General features: G+C 38.3%; 1 protein-coding gene across 6 annotated transcripts in view; it reads right to left on the reverse strand.

Moving 5' to 3' along the window:
* dpyda.1 (dihydropyrimidine dehydrogenase a, tandem duplicate 1) overlaps positions 1-23,965 on the reverse strand; it is a 242,322-nt gene that overhangs the window by 60,899 nt on the left and 157,458 nt on the right. For 5 of the 6 annotated variants that reach the window (XM_051881563.1, XM_051881564.1, XM_051881565.1 and 2 more), the window contains 3 exons: positions 23,376-23,540; positions 17,572-17,640; positions 4,473-4,556 (listed from right to left, as the gene is read on the reverse strand). In XM_051881563.1, coding sequence (XP_051737523.1) covers positions 4,473-4,556; positions 17,572-17,640; positions 23,376-23,540 — 318 coding nt within the window. Of the gene's footprint in view, positions 1-4,472; positions 4,557-6,536; positions 6,580-17,571; positions 17,641-23,375; positions 23,541-23,965 lie in introns of all 6 variants that reach the window. The other variant, XR_007927805.1, reaches the window with a different exon arrangement.

Consider the following 23,965-nt stretch of genomic DNA (forward strand, 5'->3'; position numbering starts at 1 on the left):
ATTCGCGTTTTTGGTGGGGCTCCCCTGGTAAAATTCACATGGGGCTAAATATCACGTTACAACCTACGGCAACAGTGTAAAAGTAGCCCAATTCCATTTACCATCTTTAAGGACATGTGTGAGGTCATAGAGAAGGTGGAACTAGCAACTGACCTAGGGAAACAAGAGTGTAAACAAACTACCAAAGCGGCGTGTTAGCATAATGCTATTTCCAGTAGTAACTGGGTTGCTATAGCTCCATAAACCTTTCCTCCATTGCATAATTCCACCTAGCAACATAAACACAGTCTCTCTCTCTCTCTCTCGTTTCACCATGTTTAAAAGCTGTGTACGGAAGAGCTTCTGTAATCCTATTGGTCAACATCAGAAATCGAGAAATCGAGTCCCCCCCAGGAATCGGGTCTCCTTTAGGACCCAGTCGGTAATGCCTGATCAAAAGTTGTTATAGTGATGTCTTGACTAATTATAACCTATTTCACTATTGTATGATGTTTATTACATTAAGTGCACAAACAACATGATTGAAATATAAAATGAATGCCAATGTATTGCATAATAAAACAAACTGGAAACAGATATTGGAAGCAAAAAACATACCTAATATAATATGAGCTAAGCTAGCAGCACTGTAAAAAATGACAGTGATTTTAACGGTAAAAAACTGTAAAAATGCTACGGTGAAAAACAGTTAATTGGTTTACAGAAAGTTTTCGTACTATATATGGAGAATAACTGTAATAGATCTAACGGTACATTTAATGTAATTTTATGGTAAAATACCGTTAAATTTACAGTTTTTGGAAGTGAAAAATAACAAGTCATTGTATAGTTTACAGTGAAAAACCGTAAATTGACATTCCCACAATTCCCTGCGTGACACTTAACATTTGATGTATTTTCGTTGAAATAACTCTGTTTTTTTTTAGTTTTTCTAATCAGTTAGGGTTTTATGTTACATCTAATGTTGTTAATGTTTATTGCATTTTTAAAATTTCATGTTACCATGATGGTGTTTAGTGTTTGTGTGAATGACTGTGCACCTTCTATATATTAGTATTGTCTTTCTCAGCGTGTTAAAAAAAAAATGCTTGTGATGAGCTTTGATTCATCATGTGACTCTCATCACCACTGTGTTTGGTGTTTGTCAGTGTATTACAAAGGTACAAAGCAGGTATTAGTACTTCAATAGGTTGGTAAATTAACATTATAGCAGTTAATGAAATAAGTTTTTTTTACCGTAAATTTTACCGAATATTTTGCTACTGTTTTATGGTAAAGTTCTGGCAACCACAGCTGCTGTTTTTTTACTGTAAATTTTATGGGGATTTTTTTTTACAGTGAGGCTAATCGGGTATATATATATGATATGCTAGTACATAAGCTAACTCAAAAACAGTAAGAACGAGAAATGCTTGATTTCACAACCTATAGCTTCAGTTATATACTAGTATATGAACCATGTAATTTAAAAGACATTAATGGTCATTATAACACATTTTAAACAATATAAATCATAACGTGATTTTGCAGGAATTATAATCGGGCGCTATAAAATACTACTCATTAAAAGTGTTGAACCAATGGGATCACTTGGGGTCCTAAAGGAGACCCGATTCCTGGGGGGGACTTGATTTCTCACCACACCGGATCCCGTTGTGGAGGACCAGAAAAAACTAAACATGCTAGTCTTTCTTTTGGGACATTGTGAAGCGTCGCAGACGTCCACAACGACACACTATACGGGATGAAACGATCGATTCTAGTGTCCCGATGCCCATTGTAGTTTATAAATCACCACAACATTACGTCAAAAGGCTGATATAATGTAGTCTGAACCTGGCATTAAACTGGTTCATGAAAAAAAAAAGTTTTTTCTTTTTTTTTGCAAAAATACTGCGCGCATAGTGAATTTAATGTTTCTCCTTAATGTTTAAAACATTAATCAACAGTAAACTGGAATTACAAACATTAATGTTTAACATATGTAAACAAAAACATCTCTAATCTGCTCCAAGTTAAATGTTAAACAGCTTTGAGAAAATAGGGACCGTTTCATAGCAAAACAAACTGAAATGAGAGCAATCGAGAGAGAATATTAACATCCCATTAAAATCAAATTGTATCTCTTTTCATGCAGTCAGAAACAATGCTGAATTAATGTTTTTTTCCCTTCTTTTCCACAGGCAAGGAGAGTAGACGAGGTGCCAAACGGAGTGATTAAATGATATTGCGTCTCTTTAGTTCTCTTGGCAGATACCTGCCCTCGGGCTTTGATTAGCTCTTTGTCTTACAGCGGAAAATCTACAGCAAACCGAATGGATATGACTGTGAATTTACAGCCACGGTGGAGGGAAATAACTCTGTCTTTGTTTGGATGGAAAAGCTGGTTTATTTCCTGTAGTATAACACATAGTCAGGTGAACAGAATGAAGAGGTGCGGGCAAAGAGAAATTGTAATACGCAGGGTCACGTACATCACCTCTGGGCTTAATTCATGTGACAGACTTTCACAGCCAGATTGTGTGTAACGACTTTGATGAGGAAATATCATGTCGGTGTACCTCACCCAAAGGAAAAAAAAAAACACAGCGTGATCATGTTCAGGCAGAATGTACTGAAAGTACAATAGAAAGTATATTATGAAATAGCCAGTTATGGTTTAAGCTGTTCTTGACTGATTTGAGACTGATTTAAAATTAACATATGTGAGGAATAGTTCAACCAAAAATAAAATCATTTACTCTCATGTCATTCCAAAACCATTTTTTTCCTTTCTTCTGGACATATTAAAAATAAAAATTAATGGTTGATGGGAAGATTTTAATAAAGACTTAATAAACTTGGTCCAAGACATCGGAAACCAGACCATACTAAAATTTAAGCTGCTCTGAACTGGTCTAAGCAGGTTTTTTCAGCAAGAATGGCAGAAAATCTAAATAAAACCGTTTTCATGTCACATTCTTGACCATGACAGGTACCGTTTCAGGCTTTTTAAAATTTAAAGACTAAAAAAACGCCCACATCTTTCATGTAGAAACAGAGGAACAACCAGATGTTTTCATTTATAGCTTTTAACAGCATTTCATTCTGTTTTACAACTATGCATCAGAAATCCAAACAAAGCTTATGATATCACGAATAAAGTTCTCTACAGAGCAGAGATGCAATGTTTTTCTATCAAGTACATCAGTTGACAGGATGCTATTCCGCTTTTCACAGTTGCTGAGGGTGTAATCATAAGCAAAACTATAAACAATACGCAGTTTTTTTCCTCTGTAATAGGCACCATGCCCTGGTGTGAAACCCAAAAACAACAACAACAACAAAAATCCCACCTTAATCTCAACGGGCCAAGAACACGAACGCTGCATTTGATTCGAATAATGGAGTTATGTGCTTGAATGAAAATTGTTTACGAACCGCAAAAGAGATTATTTGTGGATTATTAAATTCAGCTAATTCTTCAGTTGAATATGATGTGATGGAAAAGTGTTATTAAAATGCTTTGACAGAACCAATGTTACGGTAAGTGGATACGCACTGATGCAGGTTCGGCAAAGTTGACAGCGTCTCATCAGCCATTCATAAGAGCTGAAATGTGCTCTGATTCGGAACGGTATACGCATAGAAACGCACGTGTGACCGCACATGAATCTATACCTAATCAAAATCTGCATCACATCAAAATCTATGGAGACAAACTTATAGGATTGTATATGGACCTGTGCAGGTCTTATGTTGTAGGTTTGGACCAGCATACACACCTAAACTGATATTTGGACACATCTAGTTCATGCCCATATCAGTATGATAGTTGAACTCAAGCTCAAACAAGCTTCCAATCCAAAACCACATTAAAATTCCAATTGAGTTTCAAGTCACCATTTACGATTAGTAGCTCTGTTCCAAAACCTAGCAAGCTGTGTGGCAGCAGACTTCTAAAGAAGCATTATAACCATCACATGACCAATAAGCAGCTCAAATATGCAAAAATATAGGTACCACACAAAGGTGCTAGCACTCCTAACAGAATCAATTTACTTTAATATTGGCGAATAAGGTGAAATTATAGATTTGTATTTACGTGTATTCATACTGTCAGATCCACAGTACAGGTCTAGATCCATAAAATAAAACAGAAAATGCACAAAACTGTGCAACGTCTTTCCCAGCAGGCCTCATGCTCATGGTTTCCTAACACGCTTTCTCCCCCTGCTGAGTGACAGCAGACTTCAAATACCTCAGGGTACCAAACATCATCTGGCATAATAATCAACAATTATAGACAGAAAAAAAAAAAACATTTGTACAATGGCTTTGTCATGTTTTTGTACATGGATAATGCTAATAATAATTTTTAGAAATGGTACATGATGTATCTGATACTGCCAAAGCATTTGCTGCTGTACCTCACAGCTGACGCTGTCTCTGTATGGTGACTGTGTACAGTGGCTGTTGAATGTTGGATTTACCTGCCCACAGGCGAGCCCCATTCCCCTCTCCCCCATTCCATGAGGACATGATAGATTCAGCTCCAGGGCATCAGCGCCAGACTCCTGTGAGATGGATGCAGAAGCCTCAAATTATTTAAGGTTAAATTCAATGCATTTCCAACTTTGAATTACAATCAAGCTGTGGATGTTCATATGCAAACCTGTTATGCTGCATACACAAAAACTAAACAATGAATTGCACACACTGTCTGCATTATTTTAGCATCTGGTTGACTGAAAAAATCATGCAAATTAGCTAACCCAGCAAACATGGCCCCAAAACGGTATTTTGCACATCCTGCAGACCTGTTCGGAGTGCTCCATTGTGTGGAATTCAGCATTCAATGATTCAATTAGAATTCAGTGTGTTCTGGAGTACTTTACAGAAACTGTGCCGCATTACTACATCTCAGTTTCAGATGGTTGGTGAATGACAAGCAGGAAATATGAGAACTTTAAAAGGATAGTTCACCCCATTTTTTTATTTTCTAAGAATTGGGGTTATTTGGGCCCATAGACTTTCATTGCATAGACAAAAAGAGTTCAAAATTCTCCATCTGTATATAAGAAGGCAAGTCATACAGGTTTGGAACGACATGAGACTGTGTAAATAATGAGAGAATTTTTAGGTGAGCTACCCTTTAAGTTACATGGTTCTTTAGTAAATGATCTACTGGGCCTGATGTGTGGGCTTTGTTGTGTTCATGGACGGCAAACCAATCTGTAAAATCTATAATGAAACATTAAAGGGAAAGTTCACCCAAAAAAAATGACAATTTTATCATCATTTACTTACCCTCAAGTTGTTCCAAACCTGTATGACGGTAGCCATTGACTTCTATAGTAGAAAAAAAAAACATGTAAGTCAATGGCTACTGTCAACTATCTGGTTACCGACATTCTTCAAAATGTCTTCTTTTTTGTTCAACAGAAGAAAGAAACTCATACAGGTTTGGAACAACTTGAGGGTGAGTAAATGATGACAGAATTTTCATTTTTGGGTGAACTATCCTTTAAAGGATTAGTTGACTTCAGAATTAAAATTTCCTGATAATTTACTGTACTCACCCCCATGTCATCCAAGATGTTTATGTCTTTCTTTCTTCAATCGAAAAGAAATTAAGGTTTTTGAGGAAAACATTCCAGGATTTTTCTCCATATAGTGGACTTCACTGGGGTACAACAGGTCCAAATTCATTGTATCAGTGCAGCTTCAAAGGGTCTTGTCTAGCGAAACGATTGGTCAAAAGTATAATAATTTTTATTTTTTTTAGAAAATGGTTGATCATTTCACTAGACAAGACACTTATTCCTCAGCTGGGATTGTGTAGAGCCCTTTGAAGCTGCATTGAAACTGCAATTTGGACCTTCAACTCGTTGTACCCCCTCCACTATATGGAGAAAAATCCTGAAATGTTAAAACCTTCATTTCTTTTCGACTGAAGAAAGAAAGACATGAACATCTTGGATGACATGGGGGTGAGTTAATTATCAGGAAATTTTAATTCTGAAGTCAACTAATCCTTTAAGAACCAACTCGCACACCCAACAGAGGGGAAAAAAAAGTTCTTCAATGCACTTTAGGTTCAGCAAACAATGCTTTTCTTTTAAATAACCTTTATTTTTAAGTGTACCTAGCATAACTAATCACATATACAGTCCTTCCACAATGTACTTTCAAATAATCTTTCCATGCAATCTAATTCTATTCACCATGCAACAGCAAAACCAAACACAAAAGACGCACACGCACAACCTAATAAAGAATATAACTAAAAAACAAACAATTTTATTGTTTATCAGACTCAAGCAGATGCAAACAATGAGCGAAGCAAATCAACGCTGACTGAGACATTGGCTCTAAAATAGATGAGAGTGGTGATAAGTGTTCCACACGGATGCACGAGAGACGAGCGAGCGGGCGGCACGCAGACCGGGGTGGGGTGCGTAGCCGAGCCGAGTTTGACAGGCAATTACAGATCCACGGGGGCTTTAAACCACATCACATGGGGGATTTAAACAATTACAAAAAGCTCTACAAACCTGCCACAGTGACTCCATCTGTAGATTTATGATTTTCCACAGACTGACAGCCATTAAAGGGGGAAAAGAATAAGCATTTTAGCCTTACAAAGTGCAGAGGACCATGAGGTGGGGTGATGCCATTTATCACTGTCAGCCGGGGGAACGGGACAAACCTGCCGCCCTTACAGGATTAGGCCCTAGATTTCATGGTCAATTAGGACCAAATACAGGTACAAAATGGACACAATGTGCCATGATCCCAAAGCCAATTATCAATAATGTTTAATTTCACCCTGTTTCTTTTAAGCCCTTTATAGAGAGAGGAATGGGAGGAGGAGGAGGTAGAGGAGGAGGGGGAAGGCTTTCCTTTTCGCCCTCCCGTCCAACAAAAGGGGTGACACGCACACAGTGAATTAAGTGCTATCATCTCTCATCACGGTAAGCTGCTTTCAGAGAGAGAGGCCAGCAAGACGACTGTTTGATATTGCAGGCTTAGTACTGAGAGAGAAGGGTTTAAAATAGATTTCAAATAAGCCAAAGGAAGCAAAAAACAACAACAAAACAGCCAAGAGCAGTTTTCTGGAGCGCCGAGATCTCTCTTTTCTAGCTGTATGAATTGTGAAATACAAATGTCTGTCCATGGAGAAATAAAGCCTTTGCATTCATAACTAGGAAAGAAAGTCGCAGACACAATGCCAAGGTGTCTGGATGGTTGCCAGGGCATTGGTATGTGGTTGCTAAGGTATTTAAAAGAGTCTCTTTATTCTGGTCTCTAGATTCAATGTAAGGAAGGAGCAATTGATTCAAAACCTGTTGCATTTTTTCTCTTAGATCGGCTACTTATACTGTATATGAACACTCTCAGATCTATGCCAAGACAACTAGATGGTCCAATTTCAAGCATGTTTTGGACTCAACTTAACAAACAAAAACACAATATTCCCAAAATGAGCTTCTTCCTTTGAAAATGACTCTTCAGGCAATATTGTTTTCCAGGCACAGCCTTGATATCTGCTCGAACTAATAATTAGAAACAAAGGTGATTACAGAAAGAAATTTACATTACTTCTGCACATCTATCTTCAGTGTATCTATAAGTGTTATCTCAGAACATTCTAACCAATAAAGCACCATGTTATATATCAAAATATCATCTTATCAACTGATATCATCGGTCACAGTACCTTTTTTGTGAGAATTTTAAGGGCATGCTCTACAAAAAAGAAGATCTGGATCAAACCTGATGCTGTCTTTGACAAGGATTATCAACTCTAAAGCTGATAAGGACAACATTACCCATCGCTGTCATACTCCTTGGATCAGAATGTCTAGTTTGATCTCAGGGGGTATTAGAGAGGAGCAGAAGTGGAATAGGAACAGTGTCTGGTGAAAAAATATGCACTCAAAAGTTGAGAGGAACGGCAACAAGAGAGAAACGGATGTTATAGATGTCCAGTCTAGTCTCATTAAATTTACTCACTTAAGCAAATAGACTAGCATAAATGTTCATTTGTAGCCACATGACAGAAGTTAGTTGAATTTGTTTCCTAGTCTTTCATAGGATGTCATCATAGAATGTCACTATGCTAAAAGTAACTTTTTTTTTTTGGGATACCATGCATAAAATGTCCCTACTCTCTGACAGATATCACTGAAACAGGTGTCCTGAGAAAACACATATCCCTGGGCTCTGTAAAAAAAAGTCAAGAGATGCTATGGTGGAAGCTAAATTGCTTACAGCATCTTTAAGTTACAGAAAAAGGGTCGCCTAGAAACAGGAATGTGCACCATTCAGAACTGAATTGGGAATGGCTTTGCAATTCCAATTCACTTACTGAAATTATACTGATTTTGAATTGAGACAACAATCAGGAAGCAGAATTGAATGTAAGGGAGTGGAATAAAAATGAATTGAAACTGAAATTCAACAAATTCGACAAAGTTGGCTTGAAAAAGCCTCTTCAAAAGCTTTCTGAAAAAAATACAATTCTGTGACATTTGAAGGTTTATAGGCCTTACAGTAAGAACAACAGAATGATTTATAGAAGAACAGATGGGCAGAATGATAGATAGAACAACGAACGGACAGAATGATAGAACAATGAATGGGCAGAATGATAGATAGAACAGATAGATAAAATGATATATGGAACAACAGACGGACAAAATGATAGACAGAACAACAGACAGATAGAATGATATATAGAACAACAGACGGACAGAATGATAGAACAACATACAGACAGAATGATAGATAGAACAACAGACAGATAAAATGACATGGAACAACTGACGGACAGAATGATAGACAGAACAACAGACAGATAGAATGATAGACTGAACAACAGACAGATAGAATGATATATAGAACAACAGACGGACAGAATGATAGAGAGAACAACAGACAGATAGAATGATGTATAGAACAACAGATGGACAGAATGATAGAGAGAACAACAGACAGATAGAATGATAGACTGAACAACAGACAGATAGAATGATGTATAGAACAACAGACGGACAGAATGATAGAGAGAACAACAGACAGATAGAATGATGTATAGAACAACAGACGGACAGAATGATAGACTGAACAACAGACAGATAGAATGATATATAGAACAACAGACGGACAGAATGATAGACAGAACAACAGACAGATAGAATGATAGACAGAACAACAGACAGATAGAATGATATATAGAACAACAGACGGACAGAATGATAGAGAGAACAACAGACAGATAGAATGATGTATAGAACAACAGACGGACAGAATGATAGAGAGAACAACAGACAGATAGAATGATGTATAGAACAACAGACGGACAGAATGATAAACAGAACAACAGACAGATAGAATGATATATAGAACAACAGACGGACAGAATGATAGACTGAACAACAGACAGATAGAATGATATATAGAACAACAGACGGACAGAATGATAGAGAGAACAACAGACAGATAGAATGATGTATAGAACAACAGATGGACAGAATGATAGAAAGAACAACAGACAGATAGAATGATAGACTGAACAACAGACAGCTAGAATGATAGGCTGAACAACAGACAGATAGAATGATATATAGAACAACAGACAGATAGAATGATAGACTGAACAACAGACAGATAGAATGATGTATAGAACAACAGACGGACAGAATGATATACTGAACAACAGACAGATAGAATGATATATAGAACAACAGACGGACAGAATGATAGAGAGAACAACAGACAGATAGAATGATGTATAGAACAACAGACGGACAGAATGATAGACAGAACAACAGACAGATAGAATGATATATAGAACAACAGACGGACAGAATGATAGAGAGAACAGACAGATAGAATGATATATAGAACAACAGATGGACAGAATGATAGACAGAACAACAGACAGATAGAATGATATACAGAACAACAGACGGACAGAATGATAGAGAGAACAACAGACAGATAGAATGATATATAGAACAACAGACGGACAGAATGATAGACAGAACAACAGACAGATAGAATGATATATAGAACAACAGACGGACAGAATGATAGAGAGAACAGACAGATAGAATGATATATAGAACAACAGATGGACAGAATGATAGATAGAACAACAGACAGACAGAATGATGTATAGAACAACAGACGGACAGAATGATAGACTGAACAACAGACAGATAGAATGATATATAGAACAACAGATGGACAGAATGATAGAGAGAACAACAGACAGACAGAATGATGTATAGAACAACAGACGGACAGAATGATAGACTGAACAACAGACAGATAGAATGATATATAGAACAACAGATGGACAGAATGATAGACAGAACAACAGACAGATAGAATGATATATAGAACAACAGACGGACAGAATGATAGAGAGAACAACAGACAGATAGAATGATATATAGAACAACAGACGGACAGAATGATAGACAGAACAACAGACAGATAGAATGATATATAGAACAACAGACGGACAGAATGATAGACAGAACAACAGACAGATAGAATGATATATAGAACAACAGACGGACAGAATGATAGAGAGAACAACAGACAGATAGAATGATGTATAGAACAACAGACGGACAGAATGATACAGACGGACAGAATGATAGACTGAACAACAGACAGATAGAATGATATATAGAACAACAGACGGACAGAATGATAGAGAGAACAACAGACAGATAGAATGATGTATAGAACAACAGACGGACAGAATGATAGAGAGAACAACAGACAGATAGAATGATGTATAGAACAACAGACGGACAGAATGATAAACAGAACAACAGACAGATAGAATGATATATAGAACAACAGACGGACAGAATGATAGAGAGAACAACAGACAGATAGAATGATATATAGAACAACAGACGGACAGAATGATAGACTGAACAACAGACAGATAGAATGATATACAGAACAACAGACGGACAGAATGATAGATAGAACAACAGACAGATAGAATGATGTATAGAACAACAGACAGATAGAATGATATATAGAACAGCAGACGAACAGAATGATAGAGAGAACAACAGACAGATAGAATGATGTATAGAACAACAGACGGACAGAATGATAGACTGAACAACAGACAGATAGAATGATATACAGAACAACAGACGGACAGAATGATAGACAGAACAACAGACAGATAGAATGATATATAGAACAACAGACGGACAGAATGATAGAGAGAACAACAGACAGATAGAATGATGTATAGAACAACAGACGGACAGAATGATAGAGAGAACAACAGACAGATAGAATGATATATAGAACAACAGACGGACAGAATGATAGACAGAACAACAGACAGATAGAATGATATATAGAACAACAGACGGACAGAATGATAGACAGAACAACAGACAGATAGAATGATATATAGAACAACAGATGGACAGAATGATAGAGAGAACAACAGACAGATAGAATGATGTATAGAACAACAGACGGACAGAATGATAGACAGAACAACAGACAGAATGATATATAGAACAACAGACGGACAGAATGATAGAGAGAACAGACAGATAGAATGATATATAGAACAACAGATGGACAGAATGATAGACAGAACAACAGACAGATAGAATGATATATAGAACAACAGACGGACAGAATGATAGAGAGAACAACAGACAGATAGAATGATATATAGAACAACAGACGGACAGAATGATAGAGAGAACAACAGACAGATAGAATGATGTATAGAACAACAGACGGACAGAATGATAGACTGAACAACAGACAGATAGAATGATATATAGAACAACAGATGGACAGAATGATAGATAGAACAACAGACAGACAGAATGATGTATAGAACAACAGACGGACAGAATGATAGACTGAACAACAGACAGATAGAATGATATATAGAACAACAGATGGACAGAATGATAGAGAGAACAACAGACAGACAGAATGATATATAGAACAACAGACGGACAGAATGATAGACAGAACAACAGACAGATAGAATGATATATAGAACAACAGACGGACAGAATGATAGAGAGAACAGACAGATAGAATGATATATAGAACAACAGATGGACAGAATGATAGACAGAACAACAGACAGATAGAATGATATATAGAACAACAGACGGACAGAATGATAGAGAGAACAACAGACAGATAGAATGATATATAGAACAACAGACGGACAGAATGATAGAGAGAACAACAGACAGATAGAATGATGTATAGAACAACAGACGGACAGAATGATAGACTGAACAACAGACAGATAGAATGATATATAGAACAACAGATGGACAGAATGATAGATAGAACAACAGACAGACAGAATGATGTATAGAACAACAGACGGACAGAATGATAGACTGAACAACAGACAGATAGAATGATATATAGAACAACAGATGGACAGAATGATAGAGAGAACAACAGACAGACAGAATGATATATAGAACAACAGACGGACAGAATGATAGACAGAACAACAGACAGATAGAATGATATATAGAACAACAGACGGACAGAATGATAGAGAGAACAACAGACAGATAGAATGATATATAGAACAACAGACGGACAGAATGATAGACAGAACAACAGACAGATAGAATGATATATAGAACAACAGACGGACAGAATGATAGACAGAACAACAGACAGATAGAATGATATATAGAACAACAGATGGACAGAATGATAGAGAGAACAACAGACAGATAGAATGATGTATAGAACAACAGACGGACAGAATGATAGACAGAACAACAGACAGATAGAATGATATATAGAACAACAGACGGACAGAATGATAGAGAGAACAACAGACAGATAGAATGATGTATAGAACAACAGACGGACAGAATGATAGAGAGAACAACAGACAGATAGAATGATATATAGAACAACAGACGGACAGAATGACAGAGAGAACAGACAGATAGAATGATATATAGAACAACAGATGGACAGAATGATAGACAGAACAACAGACAGATAGAATGATATATAGAACAACAGACGGACAGAATGATAGAGAGAACAGACAGATAGAATGATATATAGAACAACAGACGGACAGAATGATAGACAGAACAACAGACAGATAAAATTACATATGGAACAACAGACGGACAGAATGATAGAAGAACAGACAGACACAGAACGATAGATAAATATAGACAGATGGACGGACGATATATAGGTGGATGGATGGATGGATGGATATATAGGTAGATGGACAGATATATAGGTAGATGGATGGATGGATGGATGGATGGATGGATGGATGGACAGATGGATATATAGGTAGATGGACAGATATATAGGTAGATGGATGGATGGATGGATGGATGGATGGATGGATGGATGAATAAGTGGATGGATGGATGGATGGATGGATGGATGGATGGATGGACGGACGGACAGATATATAGATGGATGGATGGATGGAAGGACAGATATAAAGGTAGATGGATGGATGGATGGATGGATGGAAGGATGGATGGATGGACGGACAGATATATAGATGGATGAATGGATGGATGGACGGATGGACAGATATATAGATGGATGGATGGATGGATGGATATATAGGTAGATGATGGATGGATGGATGGATGGATGGACGGACGGACAGATATATAGATGAATGGACGGATGGATGGATGGACGGATAGATATATAGATGAATGGAGGGATGGATGGATGGATGGACGGATGGACGGACAGATATATAGGTAGATGATGGATGGATGGATGGATGGATGGATGGATTGATAACAGGATTAGGTTATACCACCTTCAAATTCTGAGTAAGAGACACATGCAGCAGGTGCAGCCTGGAAAAACTGGCATTTGAGTGACAGCAATGAGGCTTTTATTAGTTTAAATTCACGCATTCAGAGATTCTGTAGCTATGCCACTCACGAACAACCGCACATTGCACACTTATTATTGGGCCGGCTTTTAGCCATTTATCTGCAATCCACTGTTCCTTTTTCTTCTGCCAACTTTCAATTGGATAAAATAGGAACAGCTCACGGAGAGACTTTGACATTTATGAATTATAGCCTCAGGCACATCGTTATGATGTAATATTTCTCTCAAAGGCAGCGATTTTATGGAGGGGAAAGTAGCTGAGGAGAGGTGGCGGCTGCAAGTAGAATGGTTTACTTGAGACTGACACTTCCGTGAGGGGAAAAGAGAGAGAGTCTGGATGAGACAGAGAGACAGACAGAGAGAAAGAGAGATGGGCGTGAAAAGGAGGGAAAGAAGGAACAAAAAAAACAACAACTTTTAAGTAGTATCCTTAGGCGAGGAACAGTGTTAAGTGTTCCCTTAGATTTCAAAGTGGGAATGAATGGTTGATTCTCTTTGAAAACGGAGTTGCCATGGCAACTGAGCCTTTATTTCATATTTGCTGGCACAGGTAGCTAAACAGCAGACGCGAGGAAGACGAGGCATTCAGACCACAGAGGAGTTCGCCGACCGCTAAAACCCAAGGCGGCAGACGTGGTCCAAAGACAAACGGTCTTTCACCACTTCATATCTCCCGCTCATCCTTTTCTCGTTTCATCTCTGACAACAGATCAATGCTTTCACTTTCATCCAGTATAGGTAAAAGAGCAAGACCTTCAAATCAGTCCTGTGCTTATTTTTTTTTTTTTTTTTCGAGCTTTAAGTGTGAGGAGTGGTGTGACATGGCAGCCTTACCCTGAAGCGATGTTCTCACCATGCTTTACATCATGTGCTTGCCTTATGAATACACAATATGCAAAATGTACCTGGGCTCCAGTGACGGGGGATGTCAGGCGAATACATAATGACAGTAATATGGAGGGGGGTGGAGAGACAGAAAATACCAGATGTCCATCTTTGCCGTTAGTAAAAGAGGGTTTTGGGTGGGTTTGACAGGCCGGTTTAATGAGGTGAGAGAGAAGATAGGACGACGCGTCGATGTAATCGATAGCAGAATTAACACATTGACACGCGGACTGTTTACTTTCAGCCATTTTCTCTGCACAATTAAGCGCCTGAGATCTGCAAGTCAACTATGATTAATCCCGGGGTCACTCCACTGTCTCCCTCCATTTCCACTTAAAGTATCAAGGCCTGTGTTTATATCCCCACATATGTGTTGTGTAGACATATATGAGTGTGTCATGTCTGCAGAAAATACATGTGTGGGTGTGTATCGTCAGGATGGTGCGAAATTCAGAATTGAAGATTTGGCTCCCTTCCAATTTATGAGTGTGAATTTGAATTGGCCACGCACCATAGGGAGTTGAATTAAAACAAATTCAAACAAATTTAGCAAAGCAATGCATTCTGGAAAATGAAGTGTTCTTCCAAACAGATCCACAAAAGTTATAATGAAACATAAAACTATCTATTAGGCTAATAGACTTCAAGGTGTTGTCAAGCCAATATTCAAAGTTTGCCATGATATTTTTCTGGTAAAAATTGTTTTTAATTACAGTTCCAGCTCTACTTTCTTGCATTAGAATTTGAATTGAAATTCTGTGTTTGTGACCTCGATTCAAATTCGCTTCAAATTCAGGAACTGAATTGGAATTGAAAAGCATTCTTAATTCAATTCAGAATGGTGAACAACCCTTTGTATGGTATAATGGCATTAATATGTTAAAGGTCTTTGCACACTGAGTCCGAAATTCGTGTCCGTCATAAAAAAATTCGGATCAGGTTTGATTTTCTGCGTTTTTCGCATCCGTGGCACGCAGTTTGAGAGACGTTTTGACAATTCAGAGCGAACGCCAAAATCCCGAATGCCATCTGACAAGTTGTATGACAAACAAAGTGCGGAATACAAAGAGACAGAATATAAAGACAGACTGACAGATCGCTAGCAAAGCATCAAACTGAGCCACTGACATCCTGAAATAAACTTTGAAATGCTCAGGATAATCACACAGCTCCTTGATGAGGTGAAACTCTTCTTCCTCTCTACGCAATCTCAGGATTGGATGTACCCAATATTTCCTCTTTCTTTTTCTCTTTTTAAGAAGAGAGAGGACAACTAAATCATGCTCACTGCTTGAAGACTCCATTTTGTATTGTTTTGCGAATTTTATTCGCAACGGATTCTTTAATACGCATCGGACTCAGTGTGCAAGGTCTCTGTGCGTGACAAATTTTTAGGATCACGAATACGAAAAAACGCATATGAAAATTTCAGACTCAGTGTGCAAAGGCCTTTAGTGTTGATTAATTTTGCCTTTGACGCCATTTTGGAGCTGATGCTGTTTGAGGTTGGTGTCATTTGAGGTCCATTTGTTTTGGGGTTGAGGCCATTTGGAGTTGACAGTATTTCAAGGTTGATGACATTTTGGGGTTGATGTTGTTGATACATTTTGAGGAGGTTGCCGCTTTTAGGTTGGAGAGCATTTGTAGTTGATAGTAGTTCAGGGTTAATGAGGTTGATGCCTTCTTGGAGCTGAGCCTTTTTGAGTTGATGGAGTTTGGGGTTAATGCCAATTGAAGTTGATTTCTTTTTGGAGTTGAAGCTGTTTTAGGGTTGATGGTGCTTGGGCTTGGTGCTGTTGGCGTTTATGACAAATGAGTTTAATGCTTTCGTGGAGTTGGGGCTGTTTGCAGGTGGGGGTTGATGTTGTTTGAAGTTTAAAACATTTTGGGGTTGAAGCGTTTTTGGAGTTGTGGCCATTTACAGTTGATGGCATTTTGGGGTTGATGCCAATACAAGCTGATGCCTTTTTAGGGTTGAGGCCATCTGCAGCTGATAACATTGTGTGGTTGATGTCTTTCTGGGGTTCAGGCCATCTGCAGTTGATAGCATTTTGGGATTGATGACGTTTCGAGGATGATATCAGTTGAGGTCAATGGCATCTTGGATTTGAGGCTGTTTACAGTTGACAGCAATCTGGCATTGATGCAGTTTAGGAGTTGATGCCAATTGAGGACGATGCCTTTTTGGAGTTGAAACTGTTTGCAATTGATCTCGTTTTAGGTTTGATATTGTTTAGATGGCGATTGCAGTCAGGGGGTTGTGGCCATCTGCAGTTAAAAGCATTTTGGGGATGATGCTCTTTAGTTTGACTGCGACATCCTGGGATCTGGACAACTCCATTCTCACAGATGGACTGGCCTGATGATGTCTGGTCTGGGAAGTCTTCTAATTTTCTCTCTTCCATCCTTCCTTCCCCCTCTCCATCTCTCTTCCCGTCTCATCCAACCATCAGCGGCTCACTCCTTGGCATCCTCTGTCTCATCCCTCTCAGCTTCTTGGCAACATCAGATTAGTTGCTTCCGAAGAGCATTTCCCGTAAATGTAGCCTACTTTAGATCCAGGATTAGCTGCCAGCGATTCAATAAAGGGCTTTTTTTTTTTGGATAACAGTAAATGTTGGTTTTGCAGTTTGGTACAGGACAGTATGTGATGGCGTGGGTACACATGCAGTGTTATCAAAAGAGCCAAATTATCCCTAAGGGAAGAGGTTATTATTTCACAACTGTGTGTGTTCACAAATTAGCATAACAAAGACTCACCTCTGCCATTTTGGCAAGTACGGTCCAATCAGCTTTGTTGTAGCTGCACATTATGCTGGATATGACAATCTATGGGGGAGAGAAGATAGATAGAGAATCAGAGAGAGATTTCAGCATGGACAGAATTCAAGAACAGGTTTTCTTTGTCTCACCTTGTGGCCTTAAACAGAGGCCTGTTTCATTGTGTATAAATGGTTTCCCCATCAAGGTCCCATTTTGTCACATTATAAAATGGATCTGAAGGCCATTATCTTGTCTTTAAAAAGCAGCTGCCTTCTTTTTCTCAACCCTCAAAGTCATAAAATCAATATTTATAATTCACAAGACCAGGACAAATCCACTGTTGCGCTGGCATTATTAAAACAGTATCAAGCCCCAGAGCAGGGTGTTAGATAAGAGCATTTGCTGGATTAGCCTGTGCTGTTTGTTGTTTTTTTTTTTCTTCGGACACACAATAAGCCAGTCATAAAACAGGTTGCGAAAGGTCTGCTTCTCAAAAACAACTCCTGGTTTTCAGTAATCATGAACATAAAAAGCTTTTGAAACGGCACTGAGCGTACCACAGTTTCAATTCTCCAGAGATGGACTTTCTGCCTACACTTGATAGCGGAAAGAGTAGCTACCAGGTCAACATTTCAGCACTCTGTGTCCCTCATCTTGATTTTTTTTCCAGGAAAAATCTAACCGTGTTAACCGCATATGTGGCCACACTCCATTATGTGCCTAATAGCTGCAGAGATGTGGACCCTGCAAAAAAAAAAAAAAAAAAACAACCCCGCAATGAAGACCAGTCTATCTTGTGTTCCTTGGTCCAACAATGCGATTACATCTAAACTGTTGTCTCATCAGATGTCCGTGGCTGATGAGGTGGAGGTGGGCGGCACGGGGGACGGAGAAGATTGGTGCTAACAACAGGAGAACAGGAGTCCGGGGAGACTCAGAGAAAACTGATTTCATGGGAGGATATTAAACTTGGAGGCTGTGCTGTCCCCCCGGGACAAATTTCCGCTAGATATAAATCTCTCGGGCATTACGCTTTCCCAAAAGCAGCAGGCAGTTAGGCGCTAAGCTTAGCCCACCTACACAAGAGCAGAAAATATTGCCAAGTTTTAGGGGGCAAATAAAGTTAAGCACTCTGACATTTACCGCCAAGATTTACAGTACAACACTGACATATAAGTGATATTTGATACACCCTGAAATAGTGTTTGGTAATATTACCATAAACCTCAGGCCATCGGAGAGCAACAGCGGGGTTCCTAAAGAAGACGAAGAGATCAACACTGCAGGCTTCATTTCGGGTATTATACGCAATGCGAGTATTCTGTTTTGATTTGGGCTTGACCTTTGCTTGCTTTAACGTCATGTTATTGCAGAACGGCCCTTGAGAAGCTGGAGAGGGATCTAGTTTTAAGTTTATTAACACCAATCCAGCCTGAGCCCTCCTGCTGGAACGTCACATTAACCGATGCCGAGGCTGCGGGGTTTGAGGAAGATCAGGGATTACCTGGTTATAAGCTCAATAACCTCCCTCCGGGCGAGCGCCTCCGAACCCACCTTACACTCTAACAATGTGTCTCCATGGAGATGAGTCACCTGGAGGCCATATGAGAACATGTGGAGCGATGATTCCCGCCGATTCTCTAACGCAGTGCTGTGACCATTTCCTAATAATGGGAAAAAATGGAAGCGCTGATAACGGCAAACCACAATTTGTCCAGTTTTGAGCTACACTGGCCATTGCAGCATCCTGATGAGGGTTCTTTTTTCGGGAATGGAAAAGAGCGTTTTAGCACAGTGGGTGTATGTGTGAGGAATTGTTGGTTACGAATGCATGAGAACGAAGCAATCTGAAAGTTCGCCATCTTGACCTCTCCCTCTCACGCTGACAAATTCAATAGCAGAAACTATAATTGCACTAGCAACATGCTCAGAGGCATCTAAAGCATTTGTTAATGTGACAATAGGTACTTATACAGTAGGTGCACAAACACATAAAATCATGCGGCAGCTTTTAGGCTTTTAGGCCCTGTTCAGAAAATTCTGGTGTCCATTTTGTCTATTTGACTATTTTGACAAAAATGAAAATTCTGTCATCATTTACTCACCCTCATGTCATTCCAAACCCATAAGACTTTCGTTCATCTTCGGAACACAAATGAAGATCTTTTTGATGAAATCTGAGTGATTTCTGTCCCTTCATTGACAGCTACGCAACTACCACTTTGACGCTCAAAAAGTTCATAAAGAGATCATAAAACTAATCCATATGAATTGAGCGGTTTAGTCCAAATTTTCTGAAGAGACATGATCACTTTATATGATGAACAGATTGAATTTAGGCTTTTATTCACATATAAACATTCATCAGCTCACACATCAGTTGTGGTAAACAGAAGCTCAAGCATGTTCACTTGATGTGCGAGAACCAATGAGGTTCATTCTCTTGTTGAGCTTCCGCAAGAGGTTTCTCGCACATAAAGCAGGTTCGGTTGAGCTTCGGTTTATGTTCACTGATCAATGTTTATATGTGAATTAAAGCCTAAATGAAATTTTTGGGTGAACTATCCCTTTAAATCCATTTCATGTTTTTGTAGTAACATGAAAAAAAACATGACACAACAGTCTGATTCAAAAAACTTTTATACGTGGTTTGAAATCCGATCACATTTCTGTGTCAGTTGTGTTGTGACAAGAAGACTTCATTAAAACATTGCACATGCCATGTTTTTATGCTGATCTTACACTGACAATGTTTGGATATTGTCCTCATGAAAAACCTAATTTTGTGTCTGTGACGAGCAGGACAGGCGAGAACCGTGAGGGAACGGCACGAGGCCGGTGGCGCGAGTGTCAACGAGCGTCAGCTGTGTGATGCACCGGTCTCGAATCTCTCACGGAGGAGCTCCGAAAGCATAAAAGGGGAGCGACGACATTGAAGGACAAGAGAGGACCAGGCCTAAATTTATTTTATGGTTTTATTATGTTTGTGTGGCCGGAAGACGTCCGTGAGGGTCTGAAGGCATTTTACTTTCGTTTAATCAATCAATCAATCAATCAATCAATCAATCTATCTATCTATCTATCTATCCCACACTCATGGCTCAACTTCCTATTTTAACAGGAAATATGCATGTCAAGCCATTTCCTGTGGTGTCTACGACAGGAAAGAATATCTCGGCTCAGTCGGGGCCCTTAAAAGGAGCTTCTCTTTCTCTACTCTCTCTTCACCTTGTTTCAGAAAGAAGCGATACATCTCAGCTGCTTTCATCCTCAGTACAAAAGCCGCCCCAGTGAATGCTGGGCTTCACTTCCATTAGTGCTGCCCATGATTGCCGTTAGAATGTCCTGCAGAAATCAATTAATCCTTTGATATTTCTTGAGCACAAAAAGAAACCCAGATACAAGAATCTTAGAAGTGAACAAATGAGTTGTCATTTTGTAATTTCAGCAAGCATATGCCGCTCCTGCTGTACCGATACGATGGCAGAATAAAAAAAAAAAATGTACTTATGGATGGAGCTAGCTCACATCATAAATATTTGGATTTCATTAACAAACATGAGGATCACATTACTATGAATAATAAATGGAACAATGAGAAATGAATATTGAAATCATATTCAAATTTTATGACTTGAAAGCCAAACCACTGAGGAAAAATTGAAAATAACTAGCTACCACAGAGAGTCCCATGTGGATTTCACCAAAGATGGAGACCTCCTCCCATACATTGTGAGGAAGAGATTAGAAATAACTTTTTTCTCTTCTCAACATGTTCATATCATGTGCATCTTTGTTCATTAATGTAGAAATAAAACAGCAGCTGCTCTGCTATTCAAGCTGAATATTTTTATATCCTTACACCTTGTCTAGCCACGGCTCCATAAAAATCACATCTCTAACTAGCTGGGACTGTCAACATTGTCACACGACATGACATTTTGACGGACGCATGGATTCTATTTTTGACGTGTAGCCCCGCTGTGAATCTCAGTGTTCTATATTGTCAATAGAATGTTCCTTCCAATTTTTGTTATAGGTGGGCTTATAACATATTTTGCTACAAGATGGACCCTTCAGTCACATGAGCAGAAATCTCATGTGCTAGACCTGTGAAGTTCACAGTTCACAAGACATTCTACAAAACGTATCTACAAAGTCATGCTACAAAATTATCACACACTATTTATCACACCACACTGGTAGAGCTTATTTTATTAAGTAATTATATATATATATATATATATATATATATATATATATATATATATATATGGCGGACGAGCAAACCCACCATATTTTTATAGATACTACTGCTATTTTGTAATGTAATGTAGTTTTAAGAGTTTTTTAGGCGAGAATATAGTTGTTTAGACCTCAGATATGCAATTTATATAAACATAGCGCCTATTTGAAAATTTGTGTCAACGCTTTCAGAGATGCGAGCTCCAGGCTGTCAGCGACCGTTCAGCGCTCATGTACCCGCAGAGAACAGCTTCATCTCGGCCAGTCCTTCGGTGATTTACCGCTGACTCTCTTGCGTAGACAGTGTTTAACATGAGGTATAATTTGTTTTGGGTATATCAGATGGGCAATCCTTACACTGTATATATATATATATATATATATATAGGGTGAAATCAGGTTGATTGGGACACATTTTCCAAGTCATCTCAATGGCAAAAAGTGTCCCAATCACCCTGAATTCACCCTACTGTATATATACAGTCAAACCAAAAATTATTCAGACATTTTTGATATTTTTAATATATTTTTACTAGTGGGTTCAGGACACTATAGTTCATCTATGTAAGTGAGGATAGCAAAATAAAGTAAACTGTGACATTTTATACCCAAAAATTCTTCATACAGTATACCAGTAAAATTGATAAAAATTTGGAACCAAAAATTATTCAGACACTTTGACCTGACCATGTTTTGCTTAAGTGTTATCTGACATAATTAAGATTAATTTTTTCTGACAGTTTAACTCTGAAATCTTGTCATATTTTATTACCATTTTTTTAAACTTTAGTGAATAAACTATTAATGAATGAAATGTTCAAGGTGTCTGAATAAATTTTGGTTTGACTGTAATATATATATATATATATATATATATATATAAATTCTATATGCAAATCTGAAAACATTTTTACTGATATAAGCATATTGATGTTATCAGGAAAATATTTTACTTTTTTTTTTTTTTTTTTTAATTATTGCTTTACTTGCTGGTCACAGCCCTTTAAGTCATTAAATCCAATTATTGTTGAAAATAGTATGAGTTTTTTTGTTTTTTTTTAAATATGTATGAAACTAACATATATACAACAATTATTACATTACATTTCTAAGATAATTTATTTTAAAAAATAATAATAAATAAATAAAGGAGTTTTCTTTTTTTCCTCAAAGCTTCAGTTCCATGCTGAAAATCAGATGGATTCTAGCTGAAATGCTGCCCGTTGATGTAGGCCTGATTCAAAAGCTCTCAAGCTCAAACACATTTCTGTCTTCTGTGTGGATTTTCTTTTGGTCTACACGGGAGCAACATCAGAACCGCACAACTGCACAGCTTAGAGGAAACATTGCACATCAAACATCAAATATGGACACAAAGAGGTCATTCATCCTCATGCAATATTCCGCGTTCAGTGTCCACAGATACAGACTACGCATTGCGCCTTAAGCCGAAGTGTTATTCCACCACTTTAAACACATTCAAAGCAACATACATCCTAAAATTCTGACAATTCAAGATGTTCAAGTCATGTGATCGGTGCTTGTGTCCAACTTACATTGTCAGGAAAGTCGGCTTTGAGTTCCGTGACGCTCTGGCACCAGTAGGCAGCCGTCTTTTCACTGATCAGCTCAATGTTGAGGAAGGAGCCCTGCCCAGGACCAAACAGCGGGCCGGAAGTGGTTCCACGCACTATACGTGGAGACACATTGGTGACCAAATCCTGCATGAATAAAAAAAGGGAAAATGTTTGGATTTAAGCAGTTACCATTCAGATTTAATGGCCACAATGACTCCATCATGGTTACATAACCTCGGGACACCTCCATTAGCGGCTAATAATTAGTGTACTAGGGGAACAGACCTACACTATAGAGGCAGACCTACAAATATGCCTCGCTCCGACTATCCCAACAGACTCTGCTGCTATAAAATATCCTCCGCGGCTATAATTTCTGTGTAGAACAACATAAAGAAGACAATTATGACCATATTCTACAGAAATTCATGACACAAATTCAATAGTGTTATTTCTCCTTCCCTCTCCCAGGGGGCTTTGAAGTAGAGCTAAATTCATATTTAATCATACACGTTTGAAATTGTGCCGTGCAGTAGGGAAAATGAAGTCTACTTGAACCACAAAAAAAG

The sequence above is a fragment of the Ctenopharyngodon idella genome, chromosome 23 (genome assembly GCF_019924925.1).
Source record: "Ctenopharyngodon idella isolate HZGC_01 chromosome 23, HZGC01, whole genome shotgun sequence".
In the NCBI taxonomy this organism is placed as follows: Eukaryota; Metazoa; Chordata; class Actinopteri; order Cypriniformes; family Xenocyprididae; genus Ctenopharyngodon; species Ctenopharyngodon idella.